Source organism: Chenopodium album, chromosome 26 (assembly GCF_948465745.1).
Source record: "Chenopodium album chromosome 26, dcCheAlbu1.1, whole genome shotgun sequence".
In the NCBI taxonomy this organism is placed as follows: Eukaryota; Viridiplantae; Streptophyta; class Magnoliopsida; order Caryophyllales; family Amaranthaceae; genus Chenopodium; species Chenopodium album.
Genome location: NC_137859.1, coordinates 8,614,147 through 8,632,936, shown reverse-complemented (window position 1 = coordinate 8,632,936; position 18,790 = coordinate 8,614,147). Strand labels below are relative to the sequence as shown.

Below are 18,790 nucleotides of genomic sequence, written 5' to 3'. Positions count from 1 at the left end.
TGCTTTGTATTATTATAAAATGAAGGCCCCAAGACCCCAAATGAGCTCACTCAAACAGGTTGACTAACCAAAACTCGAATCAATTGATTCATCATCCATTCATCCTAATATTAACTCACCAAAGCCAAATGGGATGTGAACTATCTAGTAGATCCCTCGAGTCTATGTCATATCTGCATTTGGGTCTACTTCACATCCAAACATGTAATGTGAATTACCATCCACATTCTTGCATTCTAATCTTTTTCCATGGTCTAGTTGTGTAGCCGTGTAGGTCTGGATTGATCTTGTTTCCTTAGTCATCTGGATTCTACTCAGTCGGTCAGTCCTGAAAATGCACAATTGCACAGGGTTCTGCAAAACCATCTGTCTACTTGCACCCGATTTGTGCAGAGATGTCTAATGGCAGAATATTAGGTCTCTTTTTATGTTAAGAGTAATGGACTAATGGTCTTGTCTAGCAGGGAAAAGAATTTTGCAAGTTTTAATTATACCAAATAATGTCAACAAACAAAAATGGTAGAATAGAGTTATGTTTAATGCAGCTGAAAGTTCATAACCTAATGGTGACAGATTTCAATAAATTTAAACAGCTCTAAGCAAAGGGTTTCTGTGCAATTGTATTAAATCTCATATTTCTTAGATATTCAATAGGATCTTTGTTGAGTGCCCTTTGACACAACTTGAAAATCTAACCAGACAATTATAAAACATTAAATCCATGAATGACAACAAAATTTAGCAAATCTCAACTAGAACAGCAAGAGCCCAGACGACTTCGATTTGAATCTGCACCATCCTTGGTTAGGCTTACTCGATTGACAGACAACTCAGCCTTGTATGAATCTGAATTTAATAGTTTCCTGCTGATATTGTTGTAGATCTCTTTGATTGATATCTCAAATGCCGTTCTGACATTAGTTGAATCCAGAGCTGACGTTTCTATAAAAAATAATCCTTCAGACTCAGCAACACTTTTGGCCTCATCCACACTCACTTCTCGAATATTTTCTAAATCACACTTGTTACCAACCAATAATCTTGCCACTGCAGTATCACAATGAGCTGCAAGAAAATTAAACCAATAATAATTGAGTTAAAAATCACGTAAAAGCATAAGAACCATTTCCACTTACTACAGAAAATGCTTGATGTCTCAACTTTGGATAAGCCGGTTCTATACTTGTATAGTTATATCTCAATCGAATCTTCAAAAACTCAAGGAGTGTACTATAATAGACTTAAGAGTCCCCCAATCCAATGCAAAGGAAAGGGGCACCAGCAAATCAGTTTTACAGGAAGCTAAGCATATGTCAACTCAAAGAAAACAAGTCACAAGGTAACTTCTCGTCTTCTCATACAAAGATAACAATGCATAAACACAAGAATTTCAGAAGGTTTAGCATAAGCCATAGGCAAAGGAAGTGAAATTTCTTGGCCCTATTGTATCAAGAAGCCAAGTGAAGCAGATTACATCACAAAATCCTTCTTCTCGGCGTGCTAAATTCCTTTCAAAAGCCTAAAAAAATTAAACTATCTCAACCTAATATATATAGTATAGGACTATAGGTAAGCAGGGAGTGAAATGCACATCTATCTGTGAGGACTTTTAAACTAGATACTAATTTCCTAGAATTCTAACTACAACTAGTAGTTATGTATTAAAAGTAGAAGTGATTCTAGAGGTGCAAATTGCAACTTCTTGATTTAGTACTATAGAAGTATCCATGGTGAGTAGGTAAATGGAGACTCAAAGAATACATTGATTAAAAAATATGTAAAACTACAAAGCAGAAGAATTTGTTTTCCCTTTGTCAGCTAATTGAATCACGTAAGCTATAAGAATTAAATGCCATATCACCAAAATACCTTTTTATAGCAAAGGGGTTAGATTTGTAACAGTCAATTGCTCTTCTTGGAGGGAGTATAAAAGGGCGTAGGTAAAAAATCACAATCACACACAATTCTAATCATAGGCAAGTGTTTTTGGAGTCACTATTATTGAGCAGATTAGGCCTTAAGAACTGTCCAAACTACCAACAAAAACTGATCTCATCCTTTTTTCGCAATGCCTAATTAAACAATATAGCTTAATGAAAACTGGCGCTACAGAGTTGAAATGATTTGACTGTTGTAAAGGTTCGTGGGGACTGTACTGATACTTGGCATAATGTATTAGTCAAGAAAAAGAAAATCTATAATTAGTCTCTCTAGCACGGACTAATGACGGTAATTCCATACCAACATCAACCCAAAAGACAGTAATACCCAATATCTGACCAAGACACCCTTTTTACTATTTTAAGACACTGCATGATAGCAACATAAAACTTCATGTTTTTGAACATTGTTGGTATAGAGGTTATAACGAACTTATCTAGAAATCACATAGGACACTCAAACACCTAAATTCAGTATAACTCAAGTGTAGCACACTGCTACATAGAATCAGATAAGCTTTTACTAAGAAACGAATTCTTAATTTCCAAGGACACAAAATCCGGTACAATAAACACAGCATCTTACAGCATTACACATGCACAAATTACACTAACAACATTGAGCCAACGAAAACCAAAAAGATCCCAAATTTCCATTCTTAGCAAATTTTAACATCCAATTCAGAAAAGGAAAAGCATAATTCCATCACTCAAAAATTCAATTATAGACTAAAGCATGAAATGAACAAAAAAATCAACAAACCTAAGACTCAATGTCTAATTCATCAAATGGGTCTAGGCTGCACCCGTCAATGTAGGAGAGTCGGACCACATACAAGCACCATACACAAGGTCCGTCCTAAAACCAATTGGCAATATGAGGAGTAACTCGAATACGAACAATTAAATAAATCCAAACAAAGTAATTTAAAAGACAAACATTAAACAAAACCCAATTGACAAAAATAAGCAAAACAAGTAAATAGCATTAAAAATAAAGGAAGCAAGATAAGTGGGGCATACTATTGAGTTCATCAAGCCAACGACTAACACTCTCAAAAGTAGTTTTGCGGCTGATATCATACACAACAAGAGCACCAACAGCACCTCTATAATAAGCAGAAGTTACAGCTCTAAATCTTTCTTGACCAGCAGTATCCCAGATCTGAGCTTTTACTTCTTTCCCATTAATTTCAACACAAACTGTCTGAAATTCAACCCCAATTGTTGCTTTTGTGTTATGATCAAATTCATTTCTTGCAAATCTTGATAATAAGTTGGATTTTCCAACTGCTGAATCCCCAATTACAACTATTTTGAATAGGTATTCTTCCCCTGTTCCTTCTTCTTCTTCACCCATTTGATTGATTGAGATTAGAGAACAGGGTTTATTGGGATTTGAGAGAATTGAAAGAGAAGAAATGGGGGAAAAGGGAGAAGGGTTTTAGCTTTGGAGTGAGGCAAAGTGGTGGCAGAGAACACTGCGCGATTAGCGGGTGGAAGTAGTGAATGTTAGAGTGTAAGGATTAGAAAATAATCAAAGGGGATAGGTATGGTCATATGCCCACAACTTTGTGTCCTAATTCTTGCATTAGACTAGGGAGCAAAGGGGGACATTGGGACGTGGGGTGGCTCTTATGATTAAGTTATAATCGAATGCGACGTATGTTATATGGTTGACTAATGTGGTTGATTAAATTATAGGTAAAGACTTTACGGTGTATAAGGCTAGTTGGTGGCACAGTATGAACAATCGTGTAAAATCATGACATGTCACATTGTCACGACATGAGCATGGTATAATGTGGCTAAATACGGTAAAATATGCTAAAATAATTTAATATTGACTTAGGTAAAGCAAGCACGACACGTCCACGATACTAAATATCGTGGGCTTAGGTCATGTATGGATAGTATTTTTGAAGATTCTAACATGACATGTAGACATGTAGCCCATGAAGTCAATCATGAACTAGGCCTAGTCAACTCAACATAACCCACAACTATCTTTGTGTGTGGATTGGAAAGTAACAAAAGGGATGGAAATAGGTGAATTTCAATCCGATTTTGAACCAATAAATATTTCCTTCAATAATGAAGTATGTATGTATATGCTTTTTTTTTTTTTTCAATCAAAGAGGATTTCTAAAGTAGATGGCGGAAGAGCCAAAACAAATAACGCCTACCCCTAGTATGTTAAGTCTCTAACCCTACAAACAGCAACAAAAAGTCGAAAACCATTAAATTTGGGATGACACTCTAGTTTAAGCCTTCAAGGTGTTTTCGAGTGATTATACCTTTTTCTTATTTACGGAGTATTTATTTATACAACATTTTTTTGTATTCTTTTATTTTACCTAAGCTAAAACTCGAGATCAAAGATAATTCTCATTAAACACTATCATGTATTCATAAACTTGCATTATTGTATAACAGTATTATCCATCTTTTGAACCAACGAGAACTTTTTCTAACTTCAATCCATGTACAATTGTATTGATAAAAGAGATAGATAAAGTAAACTTATACTTCGTAACTCATTTAAATCTGTATATTTACAATGTTTATACGTTGTACTTTTTTAGTTATCATTATTTTGACTTCACTCTTACACGTATTTGTATAACATGATTAACATCTACGTCCAAACCCTTATACATATCCATTTGACCATTTCAAAACCATCTAGAATTTTGGCTACCTTAATCTTCTAGACTATATTGAATAATATAATAATTCAGGACTTATAAAAAAAAAATCATAATGAAGATGTCATGTCTTAGTCGGTGTGGTCAACTTAAATATAAAGTCAATTACCAACGCTTTTTAAAGATATCCTTATATGTTGATTGTTAGCTTGTACTCTCAATGTTATGTATTGTAATGTTAATTTAAGCTCCATTTTCAACAAATTTGGAATATTCTTTCAATCACAATAAAATAGATCAAAATTTGCGTCTGAATTGATGTGACTAATTACGTAACCCTTTTTATTATCTAGTTAGGCTGCAATCAATTAATGCATGTATTATAAACTTGAAATGTATATGGTTCTATACTTATCTGCAGTCAGTTAAATTGGTTTATCAATCTAGTATAGGTCTAATGGACTAATGGTAAAGACTAGGGTTTGTGTATATTGATACTCTTGGGATCACAAGTTCGAATCCTTTCTTCCTCATTTTGGCCATTTACTCATCGGTGTAATGCCTTTGTGACTAAATAAATCAAATTGGTTTTATATAGCTATTGTTTTCTGATACATTGATGCAATATTAGCAATGACATAATTAGTCAACCTTTTTGACTTGGTTAAAAATTTAATATGATTGGTTAGCTACATGCTTTATATAGTACTAGCATTTGATTATTTAGGCACCATTAATAACTAAGTGGGCAATATGTGATTATGTATTACCAGAATTGCATCCAATGTGGACTGCATTACTTACATTTTAAATGAATTATCAGAATTGCATCCAAGGTGTGTGTTTTGACGTTAGACAACATTAATGTTCCCAATAGGTTTGACTAATTAATATGAGATTCACTACATGTATTATAAGGTTAAGTTAATAAATACGAAGTCACAGAAGATTTCAAAGTGGTTAATACTTACGTGTTACTACATTATGATTCGTCTTTAATGATATAACCAATCAAGAGTCAAACCACATCTAAATTAGAATGTCGTAATATTGCTAAATTTTTCTAGCGATTTTAGTTTAAGCTACAGATTAATTTTTTTTTTCCTGGTTTTCCACCCATTTCACCCTTTGAACCTATTTAGATTCGGGGATCAATTCCGGGTGGTTAGGTTTCAGTCCTCTCCCAATTGAATCCACGATTAAGTTGTAAGCTATAGATTATTGAATCCACAATCCAGTTGCCTTAAAGTTAGGGGGGTTCCTCTAACACTAAAGGATATTCTAATCGTCAAGAATGTCTGCTGCAATTTACCCCACGTACATCACCAATAAGCAAGCTACCCTCTTACTATATAAACACATCAATTTTGCAAGAAACTATCCAAATTACAAACTAACCAAATTACAAAACATTTTTATAACATATTAACATGGCTTCATTTTTCCATATAGTTTTGTTACTTTTATTATCAGTCACATATTCTTCAGCTGATAATCCCACAGAATACTGCAATCCAAACACTGTCATAAGCAGTAGTAGCCAAATATCAGCTAACATAGACCACTTGTTAGCTGATATAGTCACCAAATTCCTACAAGGTGCCACCTTTGTCGAGGCCTCGTATGGCAACAACAAGGACACGGTCTACGGTCTAGCTCAATGCAGGGGTGACTTAGGCTCAAAGGACTGTTTGGACTGCATCCAAGACGCGGCCAAACAGGTCCGAAAACTCTGTCCTACCCAATCTGATGCCCGAATTTGGTATGACTATTGCTTCCTAAGGCATAGTCAAGATAAATTCTTTGGTAATGTAGATACCTATCCAGGCATATTATATAAAAACACAGAAAATATAACAGATCCTGTTATGTTCAACAAAGAGTTGGGAAACATATTCGATAAGATTGATTCAAAGGCGGTCAAGCCTTCGAGTGGAGGGCTAGGGAAAGATCAGAAGAAGTTGACAAATTTTGAGACCTTATATGCTTTGGTTCAGTGCACAAGGGACTTGTCTCCTCTGTCTTGTGGACAATGTTTGGCTCAAGCAATTCAGAATTTTGAGGGATTCTGCAGTAATAGTATTGGTTGCAGAGTTTTGTATAGTAGTTGTTATGTTAGATATGAACTCTACCCCTTTTTCTTTCCTTTAGAAGGTCAAAATTCAAAAAATAAGGGTCATTATACAAGGAAATTAGTCCCTAATCATCATTAAGGTACCCCTAAATGTTACAGTACTGTAAAATTACAGAAGGAATCAAGGAAATAAGCAGGCAAAAAAAATGTTTTTTTTAAAAAGTTGGTGATAGAATTGAAAGTAATTAAGGGCTTTTTCAGGCTATACAAGATGTGTTATGTATAATGTATTGAATTATAATAATAAAATTTCCTACTGTTGAATTTTTGTGTATTGACTATTGAATAATGATAGAAGATTAAGATTTGCTTTCATCAAACATTGTCACATGGAATCTTCTTACATTTGTGTTATTGTGAATTTTATTTCAATTTATGTATGACATTATATATCATTATTTTGTAATATACTTCCAATTCATAATATTATTGCGCAACATGAAGAGAGTGCACAGTTTATTTTAAGAATATAGGTATTAGATGGGAGATCGAGGACCACAAACAAATGTAATTCATCCTCAAAGAAAATCAATTAGAGTGTATTGAATAGTTTTAAGTGTGAAAGAAACTATAATACTACCTCCGTTTCGCATTATCTGCAACAAAGGGGTATTATTTGTGAGATATAAAATATTTCTTTGTTGCAGATAATGCGAAACGGAGGTAGTATATGGTTAAGTTATGTAATAGTTTTAAGTGTGAAAGAAAATTAAATGTAATTCATCCTCAAAGAAAATCAATTAGGGTATACTGATTTGCACCATGCATGTAGATGCGAAATTTCTCTTTTGATTTAATTTGTTAGATTAAAGTTGTCTCATTTCCTTTGTACTTATATATGGTTAAGTTATGTAATATATTTCGATTTACGTACTTTATTTTCTACCTTACATACTAGAAGAGTAAAAGATAAAACTACTCATCATCAATTTAATACAAGGGCCTGTTCACTTTACCGAACTGAGCTGAACTGAACTAAACTGAATTGATTGGAGCTGAATTGAACTGAACTGAACTGAGTTAAAATGGATATTTTATGAGAGAAAGAAATTAGGAGATAAACTGAACTGAATTGAACTGAATTGATTGAAGCTGAACTAAACTGAACTGAACTGAAATTAAATAAATGTGAACAGACCCCAAGTCATACAAAAAGTCAAAAACTAAGAGTTAAATTTAAGCATATATATTGTAAATATTAAATTAAAAGATACAATGCAAGGAGGATGTGTTAGCATTTAGCAATTCATTCAAAATTTGGGATGACAATCTATATGAAGTTGTGGATCATCGAATGAATAACGTATTTATTTAAAATTAATACGTAGTATATTCTTTCACAATATTCACAGCCTTGCCAAAATTCGGTGCTCGGTCACATGCTGCAGAGGCGTAGCCACATTTGAAGCACATGAGTTCAATACAACTCATCCACTTATTATGAGTATAATAATTTGAAACATATTCAACTCTGACTAATTTAAATTTGAGCCGAGTTTTCAATTACTATTCAATCACTTGTCTATCTTCTAGACCATTTGATTAAAATAATTGAGAACCATTGGACATTGAAAGGGAGATGCATGTCATATCTTAATCGGTGTGGTCAACCTTTAGACTTAACAAACACTTTAATTATAATATTCTTAAGTCTAAACTATTGATTGTTATTAAACTGTTACTCCGTCTTATATTGTAATGTATAACCTCCATTTTCAACAAAAAAGTAAAACTTCTTCCAATCACAAATTTACATTAAAATAAATCAACATTTGCGTACAATTTGAAGTGGCTAATTACGTAGCTCATTAAATAGATGGCTGCTAATTTCATGGTTTTTGTTTCTAGATGTTATCCCGTAATACAATGGTGCAAAATCATTCGTGAACATCTTTAATTTGGTAAAATTCAATTGGCCAACTCAATGTTTTATATTATACCAGCATAATTGTTATGTAGGCGCCGTTAATAAGTGGGCAATTAGGCCATTTACCCATATTGATCACGTCCGTGGACTGCATCACTTTTTTTTTTTTTTTATCCTTTTCTTTTCTAGTTACATCATCTCCTAAAAAATCCCTGAAACACTTAGCTTCTAGACATTCCTATCAATATTAGAATTCAAACAATGTTTGATTAATTCTAAGAATTGATAGATCTAGTGAAAATCGGGATTAAAAAAGCCGAATTTTTTTTATACTATGACTTGATCAATCAAAAGTAAAAAGGCTATTGTTAATTTAGGTTGATAAAGTCGATTTTATTTAACGAGACAAACATGAGTATACGAAGATATGAGTATATTATATAGGAGTATATAAGTGTAGAAATTGTACAATTAAGGGCATGTTCTCATTTATTGAACTGAACAAAATATTTTATCATAGAAGGAAATTAAAAACTGAATTAAACTGAATATAAGTTGAAGAGAACATGCCCTAAACTTGTATGTCAAGAATGTCTGCTACCATATACCCCACATCCATCACCAATATCTTACTGACCTTTAATTTACTATATAAACCCACCAATGTTTCATGAAATCAACCAAATTAATTACTTCAATTCATACAAATCATTAGAAAATTATTATCATCATATGGCTTCTTTTTTCCATATAGTTGTGTTACTATTATTGTCCCTCACATATTCTTTAGCTGAAAATTCTCAACTAGGAGAATACTGCAACAAAAAAACCATCATAAGTAGTAGCAGCCAAGTATCAGCCAACATAGACCATTTGTTAGCTGATATAGTCACCAAATCTCTGCAAGGTGCCACCTTTGTCGAGGCCTCGTATGGCAATGGCAAGGACACTGTCTACGGCTTGGCTCAATGCCGAGGTGATGTAGACTCCAAGGACTGTACGGAGTGCATCCAAGATGCAGCCAAACAAATCCGAAAACTCTGCCCTAACCAATCTGATGCCCGAATATGGTATGACTATTGCTTCTTAAGGCATAGCCAAAATAAATTCTTTGGTAATTTGGATTTATCATATGGCATATTATATAAAAACATAGCTAATGTCACAAATCCTGATGTTTTCAACCAAGAGTTGGGAAATATGTTCGATAGGATTGATTCAAAGGCGGTTAAGCCTTCGAGTGGAGGGCTTGGGAAAGATCAGAAAAAAGTGACTGATTTCGAGACCTTATACGCCTTGGTCCAGTGCACAAGGGACTTGTCTCCTATGTCTTGTGCTCAATGTTTGGCTCAAGCCATTCGGAATTTCGAAGGTTACTGCAGTAATAGTAAGGGATGCAGAGTTTTGTATAGCAGTTGTTATGTTAGATATGAGCTCTACCCCTTTTTCTTTCCTTTAGAAGGTCAGTTTCCAAAGAACAAGGGTCATTCTCTAGGAAAATCTGTCACTGTACATCATTAAGGTGCCCTAAAAAGACTAATAAGGCATTAAAAAGTTTGCCAAGTTGTTATTTGAAAGTTATTAGTTAAAGTTACATAAGATGTGCAACGAATCTACGATACAGCAAAAGTTGTAACTGTTGTAATATGTGCATGGATTATGCATGTGTTATTGTGCTTACTCATTTCTAATTAAAGTTTAATACAAGTGAATTTTATATGCTAGAACAATGATGCAAAAGTGCAAATGGAATTATTCAATTTTATTTCTTAGATTCCATTGCATAATTTTTCTATTGCATATTAAGTACATCCTCTGTCCCTTATTTTTTAAGTCCATAAAAGTAATGTTACTTCATTAATTTTTGATAGGAAAAAAATGATGAGATCAGATAAAAGTGGTGGGGTTAATGGGGTGGTTGTAAGAGTAAAGGTGTGGTTGTGTTACTCTGATATCCTAAGTTAGCGTTCTAGGATACTATAGGCTAGCTCTCTCCACCTAGTTTGAACATGTATCACATGGCACTATATTATTGGCTTTTAAAATGAGAAGTTAAATGTTAAATGAGAAATATAACAATTTATGGCATGAATCCTCAACCATTTGGTAAGAAAAATAAAAATACAATGCCATCTATTATCAAAAAAATAGCTCTAAATATTCTCAACTATTGCTCATGTGCACAAAATAATACGACTTAACAAGGTACAGACTCTCAACATCACCACTACCTATTCAAGTATTTGTGCAAAATAATATGCCGGTGATCAGAATGGGCATCTTAGGGAATATTCTGCTCAAAATAGAGCGGCGATAGATTTGTGTTCTTCATTTCCGACTCGCAAAATTTGCATGCCCTGCTAAGTTTTGGGACCCTTAATGCTCAATTTGCAATAATTGAAATGGGCAAACAAAAACAACGGGGGCCCTACGTACTTGTCCAGTCCAGGACAACTGAGATCTTCCGTTCTGCGTGCGTGGGAACAGCTCAAACAATGATTAAAAATGCCTCAGTTTGTGTGCAAGAAAATGCCTCGGTTACATGCTTGAAAACCGAGGCATTTTTATGCCAATTTCAAACTCAAGTTTGTTTCTTAAGGGTCAAAATGACCTCTTAAATCCTTAACCGAGCAATTTATGCGGTCAAAAAATAAAGCACACAACACAAGGCGTTTTTTTACATGTAAAACAAGGCATTTTAAATATAAATTATTAAGATGATAACAAATTTGAATGGATTTCCTTTAAGACTCCTATTGTGGTAATATTAGAACTCAAGAACATCAAAAGGAATGCAGATCGAATGGTGGACATACTTTAAGTGTTAAAACTCAAATAGGCCTCTCAAATCATCAGTAACTCACTAACTCAGTATGCAACCCCACTTGGCTGCTTTTGTGAATACAAATTAATGGTTGACCAAATCATGGTTGACTTTGAACAACCTTCTATTCAAACCCTCCACAAACACACCACGGTCTACACGACCACACCCCTCCAAAAATGGCCCGTGCAATATATAGCCACATTTCTTTTCATGTCAAAGAATGCTGCTGAGTGCTGACTAACCCCACAAGCTCAAAGTTGACTTCTAGTCTTTCACCATGCAAAATTTTTAAGGCAACTAAAAAAAAAAAAAGTCTCGCAATGATGTACAATTTTAAAATTAAAATTAAAATAAAATCGTGTTGCTCACTTTTAAAATAAGAAGTACAATACGTGTAGAGCAGTGAAATATAAGCTCTCAAAATGAATGAAACCCAAAGTTAATTATGAAGTATTATAATTGCTTTTTACAATAACATACATACGAAGGGGAAAAAAAAAGTCTACAACTTAGTACTCGTAGTCAGTAGCATATCCGGGATTTTAGTATACGGTATGCACAATAATTATAAGTGTATAAATTACATGTGGTAACATTAAATCATGATTAATCATTCACATAAATCACAAAAATAATCTCGTATTGTAGCATGATAATACGTACAAAGTACTTCACGTCTCGTATACAAGAGTCTCATGGTGTACATATATGCACTTGCGTACCCTTGGTGTTGTATCCGCCACTGTTCGTAGTATATATTGCAACATGCACGTGCATGGATTATGTCGTGGTTGCTACTTTGGTGCCTTAATAAAGTGTACTGGACTTTAATTTGTATTTGTAATAATCATCATGGTTTTGATTAGAAACATTTAAGTCTTAATCAGTTACAAAAATAATGCATATACCTTTCCAAAGTATAATTTAGCATAAAAAGATACCATTGTATAAAATTCTATAAGTTTGATGGTGGACCAAAGTTGACTTTAAGAACTAAAGCTAGCATGTAGTGTCTCTTTTTATGTCAAACTATGCTGCTATGAAGTCTATTATATAACCCTACCAGAGCGACCCAATGAGATTTTCTTCTGGAATCCGGATTTCGGTCCGGAAAAGTAAGCAAGCTTATTTACACAATCTCTAGATAGCATCAAGAGGAAAGCAACCCTATTTTTATAGTATTCACTAATCACTATTATCATGAACAAGTTTGAAAAAAGTTGTCACCTTTTCTAACAGAATGATTGTATTATTTGTATATTAATTGAGTATTCTATACTTCATACATATTACACCCTTCGTCCCTTACTTCTAAATAAAGTTATATATGGTAAGTTGTAGTGAAAGAGTATATACGAAGTATGCATCTTTGTAGTTTCATGTATGTCAAAGGTTGGAATAATGTGATGATGAAGTTTTTTATTTTCTGGTTAGAAACTTGAACTTTGACCAAGTTTGCTTCATGTCACATACTCAATGAGTATTTGACAGAACAGAAAGTTTTAACCTTTAACTAAGGTTGTTACTCTGTTCTTTAGAGCTAAAAATGTAAAAAAATATCAATAGATACTTGTATAACATAATAATTACACAAGTAATAACAGGTATACAGCATTTTACATTTCATTTATATCACTATACTTTTCTTATGAATCTTATGATATTTACATACATAAATGATTAAAATCATTGTAGTAAACATTACATAATTATAAACTAATCATGTACATATTCCTGGTCTTTGTTCTGTTTCAGACCCTGTAGAAGTGTTACAGTAAGCTTCAGAAAATAGAGTTTAGTTGCTAATTTTTCCATAGCTCCTTGGAAATGGGACAACATCACGAATATCCGAGATTCCAGTAGCCAGAAGGACAATTAGATCGAAAGTGAGACTAAATCCAGCATGTTTAGCTGTCCCATTTCGACGAAGATCCAAGTACCATTCATATTGTTCACTTGACAGGCCTAGTTCCTTGATTCTGTTACATTTCATCAAGAAAAAACAGCTCTTAGAAATTCTTCATTTGCTCAAAGTTTTATGTATAATGTAGAGTGAAATTGAACAACCATTACCTTGTACTTAGCACTTTAACGCGTTCTTCATTCTGACTTCCTCTTATCACTGCTCCTACCTTAGGCACAATAACATCAAATGCGGCAACTGTCTTTCCATCATCATTTTGGCGAACATAGAAGGGCTTAACTTCCTTAGGATAGTCATAAATAATTACTGACTTTTTGAAGATTTCATCAGCCAAATAGCTTCATTGAGTCAGATCAAAAGACAAAGACGGTTAGATTTCTAGCTCAGTTGCTACAATAACAGGAAACAAATTAAAGACAGCAGCTAGAATAATAAGTACATTACCTTTCATGTTCTTCAGTAAGAGGAACACCCCATTCGATATTCATGTCGAACTTCTGCTCTTTAGCCTGTTTCAGAATATCAATGGCCTCACAGTAAGGTAGTTTCTCAAAGTTTGTCGATACAACGGATTGTAGACGGCCAACAATGCTTTGATCCACCCGTTTTAGGACAAACTTCATGTCTTCATTACACTTTTCTAAGACCCATTTGCATAAGTGCTTCAAAAGATCAGTAGCACAACACATGGCTTCCTGCAAAAGAATGTAAATGCAATAAGTATTACTCCTTGTTCAATGAAATTACTGAAAATCGGAACAATTTTAGAAGAGTGTCAATGAATTGGGATACCTCTAGTTCAGCAAAAGCCATTTCAGCCTCGACCATCCACATCTCAGAAACATGCCTAGTAGAGTGAGATGTCTGAGCCTTAAATCTTGGACCAAAGGAGTACACATTACCAAGTGCACAAGCATAACTTTCGAGGTGAAGCCGCCCTGAGACTGTAAGAAAAGCTTGGCAGGAAAAGAAATCGTCTGTGAAATCGAGTCTATCAGGCTTAACCAAAGCAGTAGCCTTTGCTTTCTCTTTTTTCTCCTTGGCTTCCAATTGCGAGGCAAGCTCGTTTGTTTTCTTAAGATCCTGAATCGCGGCAAGTAATGCTTCTCTATTGCTGTCTGTCCTCTTTAGCTCTTCCACTTGGTTACTCTTCTCCTTAAGAGAAGCCTTAATAGATTCAAGGCTAACACCACTAACTTGTTTGGTTACAACACTTGGCTTATTTGATGGTTCTTCTGTTGTCTTACCTAGAAGTGTTGTAACATTGAATTTGTTACTCAAACCCTCAGAATCCGTGGTTGTGATAACCGGCACTTGCACGTATAGGAAGCCATTGTTCTGAAAGAAGTTGTGTGTCGCTTGTGTAAGGGAATGTCGAATTCTTGTAATGGAAGCGACCTACAAACAAAGAAATCGAATGACATGATAAGAATATACTTCGTATATAGTAGCATAAGATAATGTAAATGGAATCTTTTAAGGAAGGAATATTACTGTAGTTGTCCTAGGACGAAAGTGAGCCCAATCCCTTAAAGTGTGCAAAGGGAGTCTTTTCTTAGATAAGGGATACTTTTCATGATCTTCTACTACACCAAGATGTAACACCTTTTCGGCTTTCACCTCGATGCTATGCTTTCCGCCTGTCGAAGGCGGCTGTATAACACCTTCCACCAGAATACAAGTACCACTTAGCAATATTTGTCCAGGAGGAGCCAGAGTTGAGTCCACCACAACCTGAATTTTTTTGTTGATTAATAATGTTTAACATACACAAAAGTTACATTTATATACTATGTAACACTAATTTCTCGAAAGCTTACAATTGAATATATAGCTAGCAAAACCACATTTGAAAAAGAAAAAAGAATAATAATAAATTACTAAAAGCAGGACTACATTACATACCTGAAGACTGTCAATGCAAGAACCATCACTAATTTGCAAAAACACAGTGGACATAACAGGATGTTGCACTCTGTATGTTAAGCCTCCGGATGAATCTTTCTCATTATGAGTGCCAACCCCAAAGAGCTTCAAGAATGTACGAAAAATCGGCATTCGATTCTGCAAAATTTCAGTACAAGTCACATCCTTCTGCCCGGCTTTCGCCCCCGGTTGAGGTTGAGTAGTATCGGGTTGAGGTAAAGGTGGTTGTTTCCTCACCTCTTTAGAAGACTTAACCCAACCTCCAATCACAATTCTTTCTCCAGACAATCCGATACCGCGATCTTCCCGGCTAAACACGGTTTTCAACACTACCCTCTTAGAATACTTGGAAGTTGGAATGTGGGTTTTAACAGGGGGTGCTTCTTGTTGTTGTTGGGGTGCCATTTTTGGTGCTTCGGTTGTCGCTGCGGCAGGTGCTTCTTCTTTAGGTGACATTGTTGTAGGAAAACAGAGTATATTGGTGTTGATAAATGATAATTAGTTGGGTTGAAATGTTTGATTTTATGATGAATGAAATGAAGGGTTTTTAATGAGATTGAAAAATGCTTTGCTTGGGAAAGTTGTTGATGAAGGAATTAATTAATTAAGAATTAATTAGTAGTATAATTGGAGGGTTTTTTTGTTAGGAAGGAGAAGTAATGGAGGAAGAAAAGGAATGTAGAAGTGTACAAGCTTCTTTAACAAAGAAGAGTAGAGAAAGGAAGGGAAGGATCAAAGTAAAGAGGGTTTTAGGATTTCTTTGGTTTTGGTTTTGGTTTTTTGCGGTTTGTACTTAGTTTCAAGTGTACAAACTTCTTCAACAAAGAAGAGTAGTATTATCACACATTCACATGAAAGGCACTTTGAATTTGAAATGTAGATGCAATAGGCCCGCCTATACCTGACGCGAATTAATTTTACTTTGAAGGGAGGTGGATAAGATTTGAACCTTTGACCTCTATGGGCTTGTTCATATTTACTCAATTTCAATTCAGTTCAGCTCCAATCAGTTCAGTTCAGTTCAGCTCCAATTAGTTCAATTCAGTTCAGCTCTTAATTTCCTTCTCTCATAAAATATTCATTTCAGCTCAGTTCAGTTCAGTTCAGCTCGAATCAGTTTAGTTCAGCTCGAATCAGTTCAGTTCAGCTTAATTCAATAAATGTGAACAGGCCTTATGTCATGTTGACTCTGAACCATGTTAAAGGACCAACTCAACCACAAATTTAAACCTGATGATTGAGGCTCAAGAATATGTTTTATACACTATCACAATTGAATACTACTCCTTATTTGTTTATGAGATTCTTATATCACCCAACCAGCCGTACACATAAAATAAGGTGAATTCAGGGTTTTTTTTTTTTTTTTTTTTTTTGGGGGGGGGGGGGGGGAGTTTCTACATGATACCTCTGAGTTATTGCGTTTTCTATGTTGTGCCCTCCTAAATCCAAACTTCTATACGGGGTGCACATAAGTTATGTGTATTGTTTTATATATGCCCTTCATAAGTTGTTTTGATAACGGTAATTAACATGTGGTTAAGTTAACCACCCACCTTAGTTAATTGCTACTTAAATTTAAAGACATAACTAAAATTAAAATAGAAAATTAAAACCCCTTTCTGATCAAAACCTTCACATTATTCCATCTCTCGCCCCTGATGTTGTATTGAAAACGTTTATCTCATTTGTTGAAATTCATTTTATCAATGTTTATTCTGGAGAAGAAGAAAGAAGTACGGAGAATGGTGGAGGATCGTGAGTTTGGAGGGAATATAACCACATTAATCTTATAATAACACTAGTTTTGTGCCTCGTGCAATGCCCGGGTAATTTATTGAATTTTAAGATAATTTTTTAATCTATATGTCAAATTTTAAAATATATCATTGATACAAAATTAGTTAGGAATTGATGTGCTTTTGTGCCGATTTAATCTATGTAGCAAGCATGTAATGACTAAATAATATTGCTGAAATTGTCGAATTAAATATTTTTTTATAAAAAAAAACAAAGTAAATATGAAATATAAAAAAATTCTAAAAATTAGCAAAAAAAATAAATTATATGAAAAAATTGTTTAAAGCTTGTTAGGTTGACCCAAACCCAAAACTTTGGGCTTTGGTTGAACATTTCTTGACCCATAAACTGAAGTGGCCCTATCCGAAATGACTCATGACCCGACCCGATTGACAAGTCTTTATTTTAATCGATTAAAATATATTATAAATGAATGTTGTAAGTTTTGAACTAATTCGTTCGCTTAAAAAATATTATGATATTAAAAATAAATTTATATGATGATTATTGAGAGTTATAATCTAAAATTTTTGAATAAAATTATGAATCAATTTGTATATATGAAATAATGGTATTTTATCGAAAATAAAACTTTAAACTAACAATTTTATCCTTAAATTTTATCCAAATTTGATTAAAAGTAGAATTCTAAACTCCCGTTTTCATCCTACGAAATCTTTTTAATTCTATCCAACGTGGCGTGACATTTGGCAAAAAATTTGAACGCCAAGTGTCGATGTCTTGTGGTCTGGCTAAAAGTTTAGCTTTATATATTAGTTATATGATATGATATGATATTGCTAACCACTTTTTTTTTTTTTAAAAAAAAAAGGAAAAAATATATACTTGTATATTGCTAAACATAGTTAATAGTCAATTAATAGTGTTTATCATTAACTTAACAAAGGGTTAAAAGTGATGAAGTTAATAAAACTTATGGATACCGTGTAGAAGTTTGAATTTAAGAAGGCACAACATAGAAAACACAATAATTTAGGGATACCATGTAGAAAATCCTTTTATATTTTATTTTTAACTTTAGGTATACTATATCTAGGTACACCCAAGTGCTTATATAAGAATATTTCACTAATTACTGTTTGTTAAAATAGTTCACATCAATCACACATGAAATCTTGTGTATGGAGAAGAGAATAGAGCGGCAGATTGGTTAGTCAACCGCTGAGGCATTCATCTGTCAACTTGAGAATTTTGATGTTATTCCGGTAGAGTTAGGTCGTATTTTAGAGGATGATACTAGAGGTGTGGCTTTACTACGCTAAGTCCCTCCATGTTGAAGAATATCCTACCACATAACACATGTAAGTGTCTCACATTGGTTAAAGAGTTAATCACTTTATAAGGCCAAGGGGCTAAACCTCCTATTGCCATATGGTTTTGAGATGGACCTTCCTTTAATCTTGTGAACTTGACTCTCTCTCTTAGTTTGCGAGTACGATCTAAACCAGTATTTAACATGGTATTAGAGCCAGACCCACAGTTGGGGTCTCTAATGGCTTGAGTGTATTACTATGCCCATTGTTTGGGACCTTTAATTTAATGGCATTAAGTATTTTGAGCCAAATTGAATTAAATCATGTGATCCTTGAGTTAAACCTTACATGTGAGTATGTGACTGATGTGAGGGGGAGTTTTGAAATATATCCTACCAGATAACACATATAAGTGTCCTACATTGGTTAAGAGGAGAGAGTTAATAACTT

General features: G+C 34.0%; 3 protein-coding genes and 1 pseudogene across 3 annotated transcripts; 2 read left to right on the top strand and 2 right to left on the bottom strand.

Moving 5' to 3' along the window:
- Window positions 1-561: 561 nt before the first annotated feature.
- Window positions 562-3,484, bottom strand: LOC145616505 (ras-related protein RABA5e-like). The gene is made up of 2 exons (XM_081671241.1): window positions 2,964-3,484; window positions 562-1,065 (listed from the first exon to the last, which is right to left on the bottom strand). The coding sequence occupies exons 1-2, from the start codon at window positions 3,298-3,300 to the stop codon at window positions 749-751; spliced, it is 654 nt and encodes a 217-aa protein (XP_081527367.1). The 5' UTR covers window positions 3,301-3,484; the 3' UTR covers window positions 562-748.
- Window positions 3,485-6,018: 2,534 nt separating this feature from the next.
- LOC145618359 (cysteine-rich repeat secretory protein 55 pseudogene) lies at window positions 6,019-6,866 on the top strand (annotated as a pseudogene).
- A 2,455-nt stretch (window positions 6,867-9,321) lies between these two features.
- LOC145618492 (cysteine-rich repeat secretory protein 55-like) lies at window positions 9,322-10,110 on the top strand. The gene has a single exon (XM_081673261.1). It carries the CDS (start codon window positions 9,322-9,324, stop codon window positions 10,108-10,110), a length of 789 nt encoding a protein of 262 aa, XP_081529387.1.
- Window positions 10,111-13,022: 2,912 nt separating this feature from the next.
- Window positions 13,023-15,823, bottom strand: LOC145618048 (asparagine--tRNA ligase, cytoplasmic 2-like). The gene is made up of 6 exons (XM_081672825.1): window positions 15,246-15,823; window positions 14,835-15,074; window positions 14,133-14,738; window positions 13,785-14,035; window positions 13,490-13,678; window positions 13,023-13,395 (listed from the first exon to the last, which is right to left on the bottom strand). The coding sequence occupies exons 1-6, from the start codon at window positions 15,720-15,722 to the stop codon at window positions 13,212-13,214; spliced, it is 1,947 nt and encodes a 648-aa protein (XP_081528951.1). The 5' UTR covers window positions 15,723-15,823; the 3' UTR covers window positions 13,023-13,211.
- Between the last annotated feature and the right edge of the window lie 2,967 nt (window positions 15,824-18,790).

Excerpts from the sequence above, each read along its gene's own strand:
- LOC145616505 (XM_081671241.1), bottom strand. The coding sequence starts at position 3,300 with ATGGGTGAAGAAGAAGAAGGAACAGGGGAAGAATACCTATTCAAAATA. Across the intron at positions 1,066-2,963 it reads TTGGCTTGATGAACTCAATA|CTCATTGTGATACTGCAGTG; the intron begins GTATGCCCCACT and ends ATTTTCTTGCAG.
- LOC145618492 (XM_081673261.1), top strand. The coding sequence starts at position 9,322 with ATGGCTTCTTTTTTCCATATAGTTGTGTTACTATTATTGTCCCTCACA.
- LOC145618048 (XM_081672825.1), bottom strand. The coding sequence starts at position 15,722 with ATGTCACCTAAAGAAGAAGCACCTGCCGCAGCGACAACCGAAGCACCA. Across the intron at positions 15,075-15,245 it reads CTTGCATTGACAGTCTTCAG|GTTGTGGTGGACTCAACTCT; the intron begins GTATGTAATGTA and ends AAAAAAATTCAG. Across the intron at positions 13,396-13,489 it reads GTTAAAGTGCTAAGTACAAG|AATCAAGGAACTAGGCCTGT; the intron begins GTAATGGTTGTT and ends GAAATGTAACAG.